This window comes from Gadus macrocephalus, chromosome 15 (genome assembly GCF_031168955.1).
Source record: "Gadus macrocephalus chromosome 15, ASM3116895v1".
In the NCBI taxonomy this organism is placed as follows: domain Eukaryota; kingdom Metazoa; phylum Chordata; class Actinopteri; order Gadiformes; family Gadidae; genus Gadus; species Gadus macrocephalus.
The window spans coordinates 23,694,267-23,706,968 of record NC_082396.1 but is presented as its reverse complement, the minus strand read 5'-3'; the positions used below and the strand labels follow the sequence as shown (position 1 = coordinate 23,706,968).

At 43.4% G+C, this 12,702-nt stretch overlaps 1 protein-coding gene across 1 annotated transcript; it reads left to right on the top strand.

The window, feature by feature from the left end:
* The first annotated feature begins 8,110 nt into the window (after window positions 1–8,110).
* On the top strand, window positions 8,111–11,138 carry LOC132473407 (uncharacterized). The gene is made up of 3 exons (XM_060073525.1): window positions 8,111–8,893; window positions 9,293–9,425; window positions 9,954–11,138. The coding sequence occupies exons 1-3, from the start codon at window positions 8,313–8,315 to the stop codon at window positions 10,704–10,706; spliced, it is 1,467 nt and encodes a 488-aa protein (XP_059929508.1). The 5' UTR covers window positions 8,111–8,312; the 3' UTR covers window positions 10,707–11,138.
* Window positions 11,139–12,702: the final 1,564 nt, after the last annotated feature.

Below are 12,702 nucleotides of genomic sequence, written 5' to 3'. Positions count from 1 at the left end.
CCCTGTCTTGGAGGAGATGTGGAATCCACCGGCACCACCACCACCATGTAAGCGCAAAAGGCAAGCTGAGAAGGGGGATGGCTACAATGAACTACTGAAGGTGGAAACGGAACGGGCTCAGCAACAAATAATTCTATCAAATGAACAAATCAAACAAACACTTCTTAAACAAGAAGAAGTGAAGTTAAGAATTCAGTTGCTGGAAAAGCAGTTAAAAGACTGAAATGTATACTGCATAGTTTAACACTGTTTGTTTAATAAATCACATTGTTTTTCCTTCATAATTCCTTGTTAATTGGAGTTTGTAATGTCACTTACACGCAGTAGTGTAATGTTTATTCTGTGTTGCACTTCTGACGCCGATTTGTTAAAGCATTGCAGTGAACAGCGTGCATGTTTGCAGAAAAAAAAAGGAACGTGAAAAGGAAATAAACATTGATCAAACAGCAGTGAAGCTTAGTTGTATTAAACAAAGAACTTTGGGAGCAGTTACACTTCAACTGTTCAAATCTTAACATGTAATCTCCCTCAAATCCACCTCTGAGGTGGGATCAGGGTGATCCTGATTTTTAGGATCAAACTGATCCAGATTTCCCACTTAAATTTTGAAATACTCAACAGCAGCTTTTAATCCGGATCAAAGGCAGGATTGGATTGCCAAATCTGAATCTGAATCTTCAGGATCAGATTTGCTTTGAAATACCAGTTTTTAGGATCTGATCAGGATTTAATCCAATCCAGATGGATTAATCCTGTCGGATCATTTTGAAATACCGGCCCCAGGAAAACCAGGAGCACGGCACACACCCCCCTCCATATCAGCAGCGCTGAGGTGGAGCGTGTGTCTAGCTTCAAGTTCCTTGGGGTCCACATCACAGAAAATCGTCATTGGTCCCTCAACTCCTCCGGTCTGGTGAAGAAGGCGCATCAGCGCCTTCACTTCCTGCGGACCCTCAAGAAAGCAAAGCTATGTCCTAGGATTCTATCAGACTTCTACCACTGTACCACTGAGAGCATACTTACAAATTGCATCTCTGTATGGTACGGCAACTGCAACGCTGCCGACCGCAAGACACTACAAAGAGTAGTCAACTCTGCCCAGAGGACTATTGGCTGTCCACTCCCCCCCATTCACAACATATACCATGACCGCTGCTTAAACAAAGCCAAATCCATTGTCAAGGATAACACCCACCCAAACCATGGACTTTTCACCCTTCTCCCATCTGGCAAGCGATACAGGAGCCTGCGCTCCCGCACCAGCAGGCACAAGAATAGTTTATTTCCAGAGGCTGTAACACTGCTGAACAAACCCCCACCCCCCGTCTAGCACTGGACTTTTAAATGGTTACCTGCATAGCTGTTGCATCTCACTTTATGCAATGTTCAACCTGTTCAACATTGTACTGCCTTGCACTGTATAACTGTTTACACTCATTACTGCACTGAACTGCACTGTCTAGCACTGCACTTTTTAAGCGGCTAACTTTTTGGTATTTAAATGCTTCTTTTGCACTTCTGGTTGGATGTCAACTGCATTTCATTAGTTTTGTATCTATACTCTGACAGTGACAATAAAGTCGAATCAAATCAAATCAAATCAAAATGCATCGATTTACATTTCGTTCTGTACAATACAAATAAAGTCTAACAATCGTGCTTTGGAGCACAATTCAAAAGATTACTTTTCGTGAGCATGGGACGAAATGTTTTTGAGGAGTACTGAGGTAAGAAACTGGGAAATCAGAGTATCCCTAATACACTACATTTACCCTTTGATGCATTTGTTGTTTTGACACATACATAAGTAGAGGGTGCACTATATTATCTGCGCACACCCCTTCTGTAGTCGAAGAAAATATCCCAATTGAAACGCAATGGTTTGAATTTCGCTCTGTGTAGCAGGAAATAAATCAGAAAATCGTGCTGTGGGACACAATTCAATACATTAAATTTCATGAGCATGAGCAAGAAATGTTTTTGAGGAGGTCTGCTGTAAAAAACGGGGAAATCAGAGTATCCCTAGTAGAGTACACTTCTACACTTTAAAGGGGACCTATTATGCTTTTTCGACTCTTATGACCTATAAACGTTGTTATAATGATTGATAGTCATGTTTAACCATACACAAAAAACGATGTAGATTTTCGGGAAACTCTTCCTCTCATCTGGGCGCTTTCAGCATTCTCTGTCAACGCTCGGTTTCGTCCTTCTCCGCCCCCTCGCCCCCCTCCTGCCAACCCAACTCCGTTGTGATTGGTTACCTTCCTTGAAGCGCGCGCGTGGGCAGATTTGACCAGGCATATAGGGCGCGGCAGGAGTGCCTCTACGTAGATGATTTCCCGGAAATGTGAACAAGTGAATCGCAAACGTTGTCCGAGCGTTTAGCGCTCTGCACAGCCACCCCAGACTGTCAGCAAGGAATACGTCGAAATGCATGTACTAGAGCCCGACCGATATAGAAACGAATATTTTGTGATTTAAAAAACCGATATGCCGATATATCGGCCGATATATCTATATATTAAAAAAAAATCCAGAAACGCGCAACAAAACAAACACATTTCCCTAACATTGGTTATTTGTAGTTATCCTTTAAATCCTTTTCACTCTCAGCTAACACGTAACAACAGCAAAACTGGACATGGTAGTCATGAATTAAGTCATGCTTATCGACTTTAGAGAATTGATGGGGATGTTCTTTTAATTGTTATTCAAGCAATGTATGTCTCGTGACAATTGCCAACTTACCATGAACACACTTGCACACATGAACAACACCGATGATCACCGTCAATCTCCGTCATTCACTCTGCCTAACTCTGGCTGAATCACCGGGTTTGGGCGTTAGAGCGCCCTCTGGTGGACAGACTTTTTTTTTTTTTTTAATATTCATTTATCGGCCATTATAAATGCCGATACCGAATAGTTTGAAAAATGCCTAATATCGGCCGATAATATCGGCCTGCCGATATATCGGTCGGGCTCTAGCATGTACGTCATTATTTGACACTTTAGTATGGTTAAACATGACTATCAATCATTATAACAACGTTTATAGGTAATAATAGTCGAAAAAGCATAATAGGCCCCCTTTAATGCATTTGTTGTTTTGACACATAACTAGAGGGGGCAATGTACCATCTGCACAAACCCTTTCTGAGGTCTCTCTCTCTCTCTCTCTCTCTCTCTCTCTCTCTCTCTCTCTCTCTCTCTCTCTCTCTCTCTCTCGTTTCGATCTTTGGAGCACAAACAATTGTTTCAGTTTTTGAGGAGGTCTTCTGCAAAATCTGAAACATTGACATCTAATCTTAGCACAAAAGTAAGGAAATTTGTGCTTGGTAGATTATTTCTCTGTGGTAACAATGCTTTTTGGCAATAAATCTTATACCGTTGGAAAGCCTGTTTAGTTCTCTTTCAAATGGTGCCCCAATTGTAATGAACAAGCATTTGTGTGATGAGCAGTAGCGCTGAGTATGTGGGTTGCTCCCATGAAGAAATTGCCATGAAAAAACACACAGTAAGTGTCTGCTCCAAGAATCGGCATGCCGCGTTTGACTGATCTGGATAGGGCCCTTGCGATAGGGCAACTTCAAGCTGCTTTTCCGCAAAACCAAGTTGTGGCATTATTTGGAATGAGCCCTAGTACCCTCTCCAAACTGAAGTTCCATAACGGTGGATGTCAAAGACAGACCGCAAAGTGGGCGTCCCAAGAAGACAACACCCCAAGAAGACCATTTCATCACCCTGTCAGCACTTAGGTGCCGTAGGCTGTCTTCTTCAGATTTGCAGTGAAGGTTTGCAGGATGATATGGCTGACGTCTCTCTGTCCAGACAATCCGGAGCAGACTACACGCAGCCAATCTCCGGTCTCATAGGGCTGCCAGGTGTTCTGCCATGACTGTCCTTCACCGTCAGGCCCGTTTGCACTGCTGTCGGCAAAACACGTGCACTGGAACCTGAACATGTGGAGGAACGTTATGTTCAGTGATGAGTCCAGATTCTGCCTACGGCAGTTTGATCATAGGGTCAAAGTGTGGAGGAGATGCGGAAAAGGCTATGCTGATTGCTGCACCGATAGGAAAACATATTTTGGTGGAGGCAGTGTGATGGTGTGGAGTGGTATCTCCCTCACTGGAAAGTGAGGCTTGTCATCATTGGAGGCAATCTCAATGCAGAGCGATATAGAGATGAGATTCTGCAACCACTGGCAGTCCCATATCTCCACAGTCTGGGACCGAACTCTATCCTCCAAGATGACAATGCTCACTCCCACAGGGCGGGCTTTATTAGAGACTACCTCCAGAATGTGGGAGTGGAGAGGATGGAATGGCCTGCTAGCAATCCTGACCTCAACCCTATTGAACACTTGTTGTATCAGCTTGGGCGTGCTGTTCGTGCCAGAGAGACCAACACAACCTAGTTGGCTGACTTGCGACAAATGCTGGTTGAAGAATGGGATGCCATCCCACAGCAGTGTGTGACCAGGCTGGTGACCAGCATGAGGAGGAGGTGCCAGGCTGTTGTGGCTGTGTATGGTTCTTCCACACGCTACTGATGCTCCTGTTTGTGAAATGAACAAATTGTTAAATTGCCAATATGTCTTGTTTCGTCAAAACGAGTCATGGCAGAATAAGCAGTTTGGCATTGGAGGGAAGATTTGGCAAATTTTTCATGGGCGCAACCCACATACTCAGCTCTGCTGCTCATCGCACAAGTGCATGTTCCTTACAAATGGGGGACCATTTGAAAGGGAACTATACAGGCTTTGAAAGGGTATGAGATTTATTGCCAAATAGCATTGTAACCACAGAGAAATAATCAACGAAACATAAATGTCCTTACTTTTTGTGCTAAGTTTATATATATATATATATATATATATATATATATATATATATATATATATATATATATATATATATATATATACCTAGAGGGAGCACTGTACTGTCTGCGCACACCCCTTCTGAGAGTTCTCTCTCTCTCCCTTCCTCTCTCTCTTTCTCTCGCTCGCTGGTTTCATTCTGTGAAGCATGGCAATTGTTAGAGAAATGCTCCCATTCAAAATGCATTGGTTTACATTTCGTTATGTGGAGCAAACAAACAATTTATTTTCAGTTTTAGAGGTCTGCTTAAAAAATCGGAAATATTAACGTATAAATAACTAGAGGGTGCACAGTACTGTCTGCGCACTCTCTCTGTAATGGGGGAGGGTTAGGCAGAACCCAAGTGCACGGACAGACGACAGTTGAAGCCAGTTTCAAAGATTTCATTCGGTGCAGGATCGGGCAGGCAGAGAGCAAACAGCAAAGACACCGACAGGTGGGCAGGGAATCGTCGGTGGGTCAGCAGGCGAGGGGTCCACAACGGGAGGGCAGACAGGCAGGCGAGGGGCAGGAAACAGGGAAGCAGACAGGCCGGCAGGGACTCGACAACAGGCGGGTGGTCAGACAGGCGGGGGTTCAGAAACAGGCAGGATCAGTGTTGTAGAAACAGTTGAGGAGTTGGGGGTAAGCTCTGTGAGTATAAGAGATGATCAGGCAGAGACTGAGTGGAGAAAAAGGATTTATATAGAGGGATCACAGGTGAAGCTGGTTGGGTTAATTACGGGAGATCAGGGTGGCAGGGAGGTGAATGGGAAAACCAGGGGCGGACCATGACACTCTCTCTCTCTCTCCTTTTCCGCATTATTCCATTTGACCACTTTGACCAAAAAGCTCCAGAAGGAAAAATCCAGAAGTTTTCCCCAAACCTATTTACTAGTTGTTCCTTTATTCATTTGCTTTGCAAATTTGCAATCTTGGAGAGGGAGATGAAAAGTCCCAGATATCAGTGCTGAGAGCGATCCAGGTGGAACATCAAAGGGGAATTTGGTAAGGCCCAGTCACTAGAGGCATGTGTGTACACAACAACAGAATAAAAGGCTGCTTGTTTTTTAGGGCCCTATTTTAACGGTCTGAAACGCAAGTGAGAAGCGCCAAGCGCAAGCAGTTTTGTGGGCGGTTCTACGGCGATGTCGCGAGTTTACCGGCGCGAAAAATGACTCTTGCGCCCGGCGCATATCTAAAAAGGGTTGATCTGAAGTAGCCTAATTACCCGTAGGTGTGGTTTGGGTGTAACGTGCAACAAACCAATGAGAGCGCCAGCTCCCATCCCCTTTAAGAGCCATGAGCGCATTTGAATCTGACGAGTTGATATTTTGTCTGCAGTCTCCGATGAGACGGATGAACATTAAGTTCAAACCGCAAATGGCTCAGTTTATGGCCCAATAATATGGCCTAATTCACACTTGGAATAAGGTTTTCTTCCACAACTTCAGAAATACTGAGTCTTCAAATAAATTTCGGCAAAGAAAACGTATATGATATATGATATGGTGACCTTGGGTGTCTTGAATGGTGACCTTGGGTGTCTTGAAAGGCGCCTCTAAATTAAATGTATTATTATTATTATTATTATGATATGCGGTAACTGTGGTTCTATTTAATGATTTACGCAATACATAAACATAGTTTCTTATCAGTATTGTATGCATTATCGTTATCGACTTGTGTTCCTAATATGCATGTGCCCCCCCCGTTAATATACATTGCAATGGACTGTATTATGCGTTACGTATTTAGTTTGCATGTGTTTAAACAGATGGACGCACACACGCGACCGCATTCATTCATTCTTTTTAACACTCACTCGCGGTGAAACAATGTTTTCTCACAATCAAATACTAATAAATCCTAAAAGTGATTGGCATGTACACGATGTCTGTGTCAAGAAAATATGTGTTTGCTGTACGGTGTTTGCAGATGCATTGAAAGTACACCTTATTACCGCTGTATCAGCTGTTCTTTCCCAAATAATTTACCAAGAATGTGTGGCTAGGTAGATGAGAGAAGCAAAGTGTTTGCGCGAGGTGCACAAGCAACATTATGCTTGCGCCCTTAAAATAGCATCTGAACAACGCGCCACTGACTTCAAAGTGTGGTTTCTGAAACGTGAAAATAGCACCAGGGAACATTTGCACCAGAACACGCCTCCTCCTTTCGCCAAGCCGCCCCTTGGGGCGCAAGATCATTCCATAATTTACCGACGCGTGGCGCAGGAGGGAAAAGAACGGTCTGCGCCAGTTGCAAACTAGCAACGACACATTCGCCAGTGATTAAGTCAATTGCGCCGGATGAAAGATAGGGCCCATAGAGAGCCACTGCAGAAGAAGCCTCCTTTTTACACACCCCGACTGACACAACTCAACTACTGATGGGAGTGTGTTGGGATGCTGCTGAACCGAGGCTGGATCACACAGGCCAGCCGCTAGCCTGCAGTCGCCTCACGCTCCATGCCCTGAACTCAGACCGCTGCCCGTCTGATCAAGCCTTATCTGGAGCATTAGGAAAGGATTTTGAGAAGCAGTCAGAGCCACTGGAGAGGGAAGCCTTATTTACGTATAGGTGTGAATCTTTTCTCCAGCTATACTTTATGTACAGAGCTGACTCCTTGTGACATTTGAGAATGGCACATTAGACATTATGGAAATAGTCATCTGTAAGAGACTTCTCAGTAACAGATGCCACTCATAGCTGATGGCTTGTTCAACGATTCAATATTTAGTAGTCGTTTTTTGGTGTGCAGACACCACCTAAAATGTCCTGACAGCAAAAGACTGGACTGCATCTGAGAGCAGTAGATACTCAGAATCTAGCCGCTGTCTAGCTTGTAGCTCATAAAAACAACAACTTAAAAACAGAAAAGCTACCGAAATGATTAGATATATACAAATAGGTGTTTATGAAAGGTCAAAGTTGGAAAAGCCTCTCATAGAACAAAGGCTGATGTTATGCAACACCTAATTAACTTTACCCCTTAGAGTAATCTGATTGAACCGGAACTTCATATTGTGGAAGTGCTGACATGTACAGCATGAGCTCAGAATGGCTCTCCTTACAGTTTGAAAAGGAGCCCTGGGATTAATTACACATTTCTCCACGTACTGGAAGCTCTTTCCCCAGGACTGTATGATGTCACTGTTTTACTATAATGAAGTGCTCATGGAGGCTGCTTGCACAACACACAGGGTTCTCTGGTAATATCCAACAATAGGGGTTATGCGGAGCGCCCAGCGTTCGAACCGGAAAACAGGTGTAAACGGGTCTAATCATTTCCGCTTTTCACTTCCGTACACTGGTTGACTGCAGCGGTAGGTGATCTCCTGCTAACTTCTAAGTTTCGCTTTAGTGTATTCTATTTAGTATTTAGTATTCTATTTCGTGTGATTAAAATGTCATTTTAACATTTGTGAAATTAAAATTTCACAAATGTTAATTAAAATGTTAAAATACCAGAAACGGCAACATCTGAACAGCAGTTTTTGTTGTGTGCCGAGCTGTTCTGTGTCGGGGAAATTTAACTCTAGCGTAAGTTTCCACCAGTTTCCAAAGGATGAGTCAGTTAGGGCGATATGGGTCCGAAACATTAGGCGTGATAAATTCGTTATAAGGAGACACACCACTGTCTGCAGTCGGCATTTTATGCCAGAAGATGTCGTTGAAGGTGGCCGACGCCGTTTGAAACCCAGGGCGATTCCGGTGTTGTTCGCCTGGAACAACTACAACCTGCCGGTCACTCGGCCAAGCGTGTGGCAAAGGACACAGCGGCAAGAGGAGGAGGAGGAGGATGAGGATGAGGGTGAGGTGCCGATCAATGCCAGCGTGGCTTTGTGTCACGACTACGATAGCAGACCAGAACCTGCATTTATGGACCTGGCCTACGAAAAAATCCACGCACAGCAGCAGGTCATCATAGAGCTACAGAGGCGACTGGAGGAGGTTTCATTGGGGCAGAAGTTTGGACTTGAAAGATACAAGACCTCCGATGAGGACATCAGGTTTTACACGAGGTAGGAAACGTTAATTCACTTCAGTGAATTCTGCTACTCCTTCTGTGTGTCAATAAAGCTTCACTACACAGGAAGCTACTAGTTGTGCTAATTTCACATGGCAATCAACATAGTCCACATTTTATGCACATATATGTATATGTATTGTGTGTTAAAAGTTACTGAATCTGTGATTAATAAGAAGTCTCAAAATCCAAAAGCTATGCCTACAAGATAGTTGAAGTATGTTGCAGTGATATTTTCTATTCTATTCTATTTTTCTACTTGATCAATACCCCCGAAAATTGTATTTTGTGTGGCCCAGACAGTTACTTGATCAATAAAGGATAGAAATCTGCTCATGATGTATGGCTCCAATCCAACATGTTCTTACAATTGCACCCCCCCCCCCCCCCCCAGATTTGCCAGCTACCGCCATTTCAATGCATTTTGGTTGCATCAGGTTGAACCTGTCAGTAGGAGAATTGTCCGTGTTGGACAGTCTTCGTCAACCACAGTTCCTGATGAGACTGCTGACCCACCACGTAGACCAGTAAGTAGACCATCTGATTTTCTGTTTGTCTATGTTGTGAATCGCGAGCAACACCAGCCACCCCGCACACAGTCTGTTCAGCCTCCTGCCTTCTAGGAGAAGGTACAGGATCCTCCACAGCTGCTCCACCAGACTGTTTCATACACCAAGCGGTTAGAATGATAAATTCTCTCCCCTCACTCCCCAGCCACATGCTTGCACTATTACAGCTAGTCCCCTTGCACTGTACACTGCTGCCCTTCCTCTATACCTACTGTACATACCATGTCCATATTGTACATTGTGTATACTTACTTACTGACTGTCATTCTGCACTGTCAATGTCACAAAGATCTTAGTCTTATGCTGCTATTACGAACTGCATTTTTGCAGTGGGAAACGTCATCTTGATTCCTTTGTATATCTTGACATGTGAAGTACGACAATAAAGCCACTTTGACTTTGAATATTTTCGATGTAGTGCTATGCTGTTACAAACACATTTGTCTTACACAATGTACTTCTTTCTTTGTACATTCTTACTAACAGAACCGCTGTCTACCGCTGATTGATGAGCTGTTCCTCTTTCTGGTCTATCTGTCTCTGGGTCTGAAGGAGAGGGATCTAGCGGACCGCTTCAACGTACATCAATCAACTGTAAGTAGAACAATTAGGACCTGGGCTAATTTTCTCTACACAGTTTTGGGTGCTGTGGGCATTTGGATGTCCCCTGATGCAGTCCGTGCCATGATGCCTGACGTGTTTGAAAAGTACTCTGACACACAGGTGATAGTAGACTGCACTGAACTAAAATGTCAGACGCCTTCCTCGCTCCTTTTGCAGAGTGAGATGTACTCCCAGTATAAGTCTCATACCACAGTAAAGGGAATGATTGGTGTGTCCCCGCACGGTGCTGTCACCTTTGTGTCAACACTGTACTCTGGTTCCATTAGCGATAAAGAACTGTTCAAGCAATCTGGAATCATCCCTCTACTAGATGAAAACATGGCTGTAATGGTTGATAAAGGCTTTTCAATTGATGATTTAGTACCGGGCAAAGTACACAGACCACCTTTTCTGGGAAGGAACTCTCAGCTGTCTCGTGAAGATGTTTTAGCTACTCAGGAAATTGCCAGGCTGAGAATACACGTGGAGAGAGTGATTAGGCGCATAAAACAAAATAAATTATTCGATTCCATCATCCCTTTGACTATTAATGGTAGTATCAACCAGCTTTTCGCAGTAGCCTGCCTTCTATCTAATTATCAGAACAAACCACTGGTCAAGGCGTGGGCCAAATAGATGATCTAATTTACCCAGGGTTTCCCACAGCACTTTACAGCTTAGGCGGCCGCCTAAGCAACACACGCCTGCCGCCTTAACTACGTTGTCATAATTTTTTTTTTTTATATTTTAAAGTTCAAATTGCACAAATTCTTTAACTGTTCTTGTTTCAGTTGTTATTTTGACAATGTTGAGTAGCACTTTTCTTTTAAATATGTGTAGAGTTCAAATTGCACAAATTCTTTAACTGTTCTTGTTTCAGTTGTTATTTTGACAATGTTGTTTAGCAGCCCCCCCCCCCCCCCCCCCCCAACCCATTCTACCTATTGTAAATACATGAAAAATGATTGAAACAGAAAATGATTTTAATGAAAATGATTGTCAATTAAATGTTGTGCTCAGTACCTAACGTCTGGTCAGGTACTTGGGCATGTAAATCTTGAAAAAGAACTCGTCTGCCTTCTGTCTAATTACTTTTGTGACCTCTGGGTCAACAACTATTCGTTGGACCAGCATGTCTTCTTGGGCTCAAATGACAAAATCACACCATGTCATTCCAGTAAGCATAAGTTGCCCCTGCACCTGCCAGTAATATGTGTGTGATTCTTTTAAGAGCAGTGTTCCCTCTTTCATGTTAAGGTACTTGCAATCTACATAGCTGTTAACATTGGGGCACTTGATCTCAACTAGGCCAAAAGGTGGCTGTGCAAGAGGGTCAAATACAAGGCCATCTGGTGAGGTGCCTAGCCATGGGGCATCAGGGTGAATAATTAGGCCTGTAGGCATGTAGTTCACGTTCCTGATTTTGCTGTATTCTTCAGCTGCTGTGAACTCCATATCTGCACCTGTTTGAATAGAAGATTTTTCTAAATTTGAGTTGAATGATCGCAATACAGTGATCATAATGCAAATTATTGTAATTAGGAGATTGATGTCATTGAAAGGTAACGGTTAATTTCATTTAGAAATGGACAGTTATGTGTGTGTGTGTGTGTGTGTGTGCACCTCTTTTCATCTCTGCTGTCTGCCTTGTTCCCTTCAGCATGCGTTCAGCCAGTGACTGTGCTGAGCCTTCTCCCCTCACAAAACACACCTCTCTAAAGTGAGAGGAGGTTATTCTACTCCTGCGCAGCTGATGCCACTCCACATTTCCACCCTGCTCTCTGGTTGCCTCTTCAATCTTTCTGGTCATTTCTAATGTAACAGTCAAACTTTTCAGATGAAATTTTTTTTCGTCTGTTAGTGATAACTCCAGCATGTCTGTCGGGGGAAGCTGATAGTCATCAATGGGTAACTTTGGGAAAGGTGGAGCATCCATGTGGATTGTGATCACTTTAGTGGGTAGTATAGGCTGCTGATAAGACAGAACACTTCCCTTTTGGGCTAAGCCAAATGATGTCTCCACCAGCGTTTTCTCAGGACTTATTGCCATAGTTGCTATGAGGGGCCTCTCTTCTATAGCAAAGTCCTCGTATGTGTCCTCAATGCATAGCAGCCCAATATCAAAAGGGTGCCCATGCACACCCTTGGAGAGTGTACTTCTATGAAACAAAGTGGTAAAGGTAATATTCTACTATGAAAAGGTTCCAATTATAAAAGTAAAATATGTGGTATGCATAGTCTAATGGTTTCAGTAACTGCTCGTGACCTCCAAATACAGTGATATTGTTACAAATCATAACCTGCTGTGCCCCAGCTAATGTTTACATGTATGACCTCAGTGACTACACCTCACCTTATTCCTCCTTCCATGCACCTGTTAAGCCTGGGTCTTGTAACAATCATGCTGTTTACAGGCCCGGGTTTTACTCCCTTATGAAGTAAAGAGTCGCCATTATATTACGCTGCACCTCTAATGCTTCTAACCTTAGATCACTATACTTTATTTTAGCAAATTACTATTTTATTGCAGCACACATAGCCTAACTATTACATACATATACAGTGCATTTGCCTCAACCCTTACTGCAGTTCTGGGCTTGTGCCATTGTTGTTCCATTTCTGTACAGGCATG

Excerpts from the sequence above, each read along its gene's own strand:
- LOC132473407 (XM_060073525.1), top strand. The coding sequence starts at position 8,313 with ATGTTAATTAAAATGTTAAAATACCAGAAACGGCAACATCTGAACAGC. Across the intron at positions 8,894-9,292 it reads GACATCAGGTTTTACACGAG|ATTTGCCAGCTACCGCCATT; the intron begins GTAGGAAACGTT and ends CCCCCCCCCCAG. Across the intron at positions 9,426-9,953 it reads CTGACCCACCACGTAGACCA|AACCGCTGTCTACCGCTGAT; the intron begins GTAAGTAGACCA and ends TCTTACTAACAG.